General features: G+C 51.7%; 1 protein-coding gene across 1 annotated transcript; it reads left to right on the plus strand.

Annotated features, from left to right (window-relative positions):
- Positions 1-315: 315 nt before the first annotated feature.
- LOC130193989 (forkhead box C1-A-like) lies at positions 316-2452 on the plus strand. The gene has a single exon (XM_056414847.1). It carries the CDS (start codon positions 561-563, stop codon positions 1980-1982), a length of 1422 nt encoding a protein of 473 aa, XP_056270822.1. The 5' UTR covers positions 316-560; the 3' UTR covers positions 1983-2452.
- The last annotated feature ends 487 nt before the right edge of the window (positions 2453-2939 follow it).

Below are 2939 nucleotides of genomic sequence, written 5' to 3' on the forward strand. Positions count from 1 at the left end.
GTATTGCTCACAATATGATAGATTAATACAAAATAATGAATGTCAAATAAATTGAGTAATTATGTGGCTCTTTTTCAGTATTTTAGGCACACCCTTAACAGCATTTTAATAACTCCATGGAGTTATGAGGAGAGGGGGAAGGAGGGAGGGGGGGGTGGCAGAGGAGGAGGAGGAGGAGGGTGTAGTAACTTTTGTCGCCCATACAGCTTTTCCACAGGTTCATTTCGTCCTCCAATTGGATGATGGAGCACACTTTCGGGGAGGAGCAGGCCGAGTAGCCAAAAGGGAGGAAAATATGTTGAGGGTAAAAAAAAGTTCCTAGCCGCGTAGACTCACGCTCCTCCAGCCTTACTTTTAGCCTTCTCAGTTTCCCAAATGTTCACTGCGGCAGCGCGCGCTCTGTCCGGTTCACCGTGGCGAGGTGTGGCTTAAAAAAAAAAGAGAGGACTTCCAGACGAAATAGAAGGAAGAGAAGACGGTAACAGTATCGGAGCGCACGCCGAAGTTGTGAGACTTTCTGGAGGGGACGCCGTTTGGGGAGGTTTTACGCATAGCGCAGGATGCAGGGGCGCTACTCCGTCTCCAGCCCCAACTCGTTGGGAGTTGTACCGTACATCAGCAGCGACCAGAGCTACTACCGGGCCGGCGGTGGATACACCGGGATGCCTGCGCCCATGAGCATGTACACCCATGCGGCCCACGACCAGTACCCGGCCAGCATGGCCCGGGCGTACGGACCCTACACCCCTCAGCACCAGCCGAAGGACATGGTCAAGCCTCCCTACAGCTACATCGCTCTCATCACCATGGCCATCCAGAATTCACCGGAGAAGAAAATCACCCTGAACGGGATTTATCAGTTCATCATGGAGAGATTCCCGTTCTATCGGGACAACAAGCAGGGCTGGCAGAACAGCATCAGGCACAATCTGTCTCTCAACGAGTGCTTTGTCAAAGTGCCCCGGGACGATAAGAAGCCCGGTAAGGGCAGCTACTGGACTCTTGACCCGGACTCCTACAACATGTTTGAGAACGGCAGCTTCCTACGGCGCCGGAGGAGGTTCAAAAAGAAGGACGTGCAGAAGGACAAGGACGACCGGGACCGCCAGGGCAAGGACCCCTCGTCTCGCACCCCGGGCAGGGAGCAGGACCCGTTGGAGCAGGGCTCTCATCCGGTGCGGATCCAGGATATAAAGACTGAGAACGGGACGTCAACGCCGCCGCAGGCCGCTTCCCCGGCCCTGAGCGCCGTGCCCAAGACCGAGAGCCCGGACAGCAGCAGCAGCAGCATGACAACGGGCAGCCCGCACAGCGTGCCCTCCACCCGGTCACTGAGCATGGACGGACCCGAGCACCACCAGCACCACGGCCAGGTACCGGCGCAGGGCTTCAGCGTGGATAACATCATGACCAGCCTGCGGGGGTCTCCGCAGGCCGAGCTGTCCCCGCCACTCATCGCCTCCTCTCGGACAGGTATCGCCCCTTCCATGTCGCTAAACTACTCCCCCAACCAAACGTCCGCGTACAGCTCGACGACCTGCAACCAGAACGCCATCTCCTCCAACGCCAACGCGACCTATCACTGCAACATGCAAGCCATGAGCCTGTACGCGGGGGACAGATCCTCCGGCGGACACCTGGCGCCGTCCTCCACCGTGGAGGAGGCTCTGCCCGACTATTGCATCTCCACGACCACCGCGTCCCCTCTCGGACACAGCAACCTGAGCCAGGCGGGCCAGGACGGCCACCATGCGCACCAGGGACGGCTCGCGTCCTGGTACGGGGACCTCAGCCACTTGAGCCCGGGTTACCCGGCGCAGCAGCAGAACTTCCACTCTGTGCGGGAGATGTTTGAGTCCCAGCGGATCGGGCTGAACGGCTCCCCGGTCAACGGGAATAATAGCTGTCAGATGGCGTTCCCATCCGGCCAGTCCATCTACCGCACCTCAGGAGCTTTTGTTTATGACTGCAGCAAGTTCTGAGCGCCAAAGTGCGCCTTTTAAATTAATAACTCTAATATATGTTTTATACTTTTGCTCGTTTGTTCCCACTCCGAATGGACAGAAGAGATTCAGAGACCCTTTCTTTGTCGAGACGTGTGTAACACCGAAAACACGTAAGTGTTCTTCCCTCTAACTTTGAGAGTTGTTTATGAAGATGGCTCAAACACCAGCTTTTATGACCATATACTGTAAATTATAACCTAATATAGTAATTTATTTTTTAGAAAAGGGAGTGGTTGGATATTGAGGACCAAACACTTTATACGTTGTTTCCCCCCCCCTCCCCCCAGTTGTGTTATTGCTTTATTTCTCCCAGTTCTTGTATAGAAATAGAGGAGGGGGGCTTTGTAGTCTATACTGACTTATTTGATTCATTTTGTATTATTTGTTAAAAACTATTTTGAAGGCATTACATTTTGTTTGTTTAATAAAGTGCCATTTGATCTTAATTTGAGTGATTTATTAGCAGTGAGGAGAGAATACTTATAAAAAACTTACGAGATAGATAGTCAAAATGTGAGTGGGGTGAAAGATATTTCACCTTATTTCTAATTAGTTAAAATGTATAGTCACTGAGGAACACCTTTTCTTTCAGTAAATCAACAAGGAGTGTGTGTGGCCGAATTTTGGTGGCGTGTTGGCCTACGTGCATTAAAGCCTCTCGATGAATTAACGTTATCGGATTGTTTTTAATTCATGAAAGAAAAGAAGAACAAAACCATGAAGCAGTAATTAAGGCCCGTCGGACATGTTTGGTTCAGGAAGGAATATTTATTTCACTAAACGTGATTCGGGGGTCTGGGGCCCTATTGGCTCTGCACAGGTCAAACTCCAGGCGTACAGAGGTCACCTCATACAGCAGAGAGGTGCACGTGCGTTGGCCTCAGAATAAAAGCTGCAGATTGAAGTTATTTAACATGCAGCGGTCTGAACTCT

This window comes from Pseudoliparis swirei, chromosome 5 (assembly GCF_029220125.1).
Source record: "Pseudoliparis swirei isolate HS2019 ecotype Mariana Trench chromosome 5, NWPU_hadal_v1, whole genome shotgun sequence".
Lineage (NCBI taxonomy): Eukaryota > Metazoa > Chordata > Actinopteri > Perciformes > Liparidae > Pseudoliparis > Pseudoliparis swirei.

What these genes read in the sequence shown, in the direction of transcription:
- LOC130193989 (XM_056414847.1), top strand. Translation starts at nt 561, where the DNA reads ATGCAGGGGCGCTACTCCGTCTCCAGCCCCAACTCGTTGGGAGTTGTA.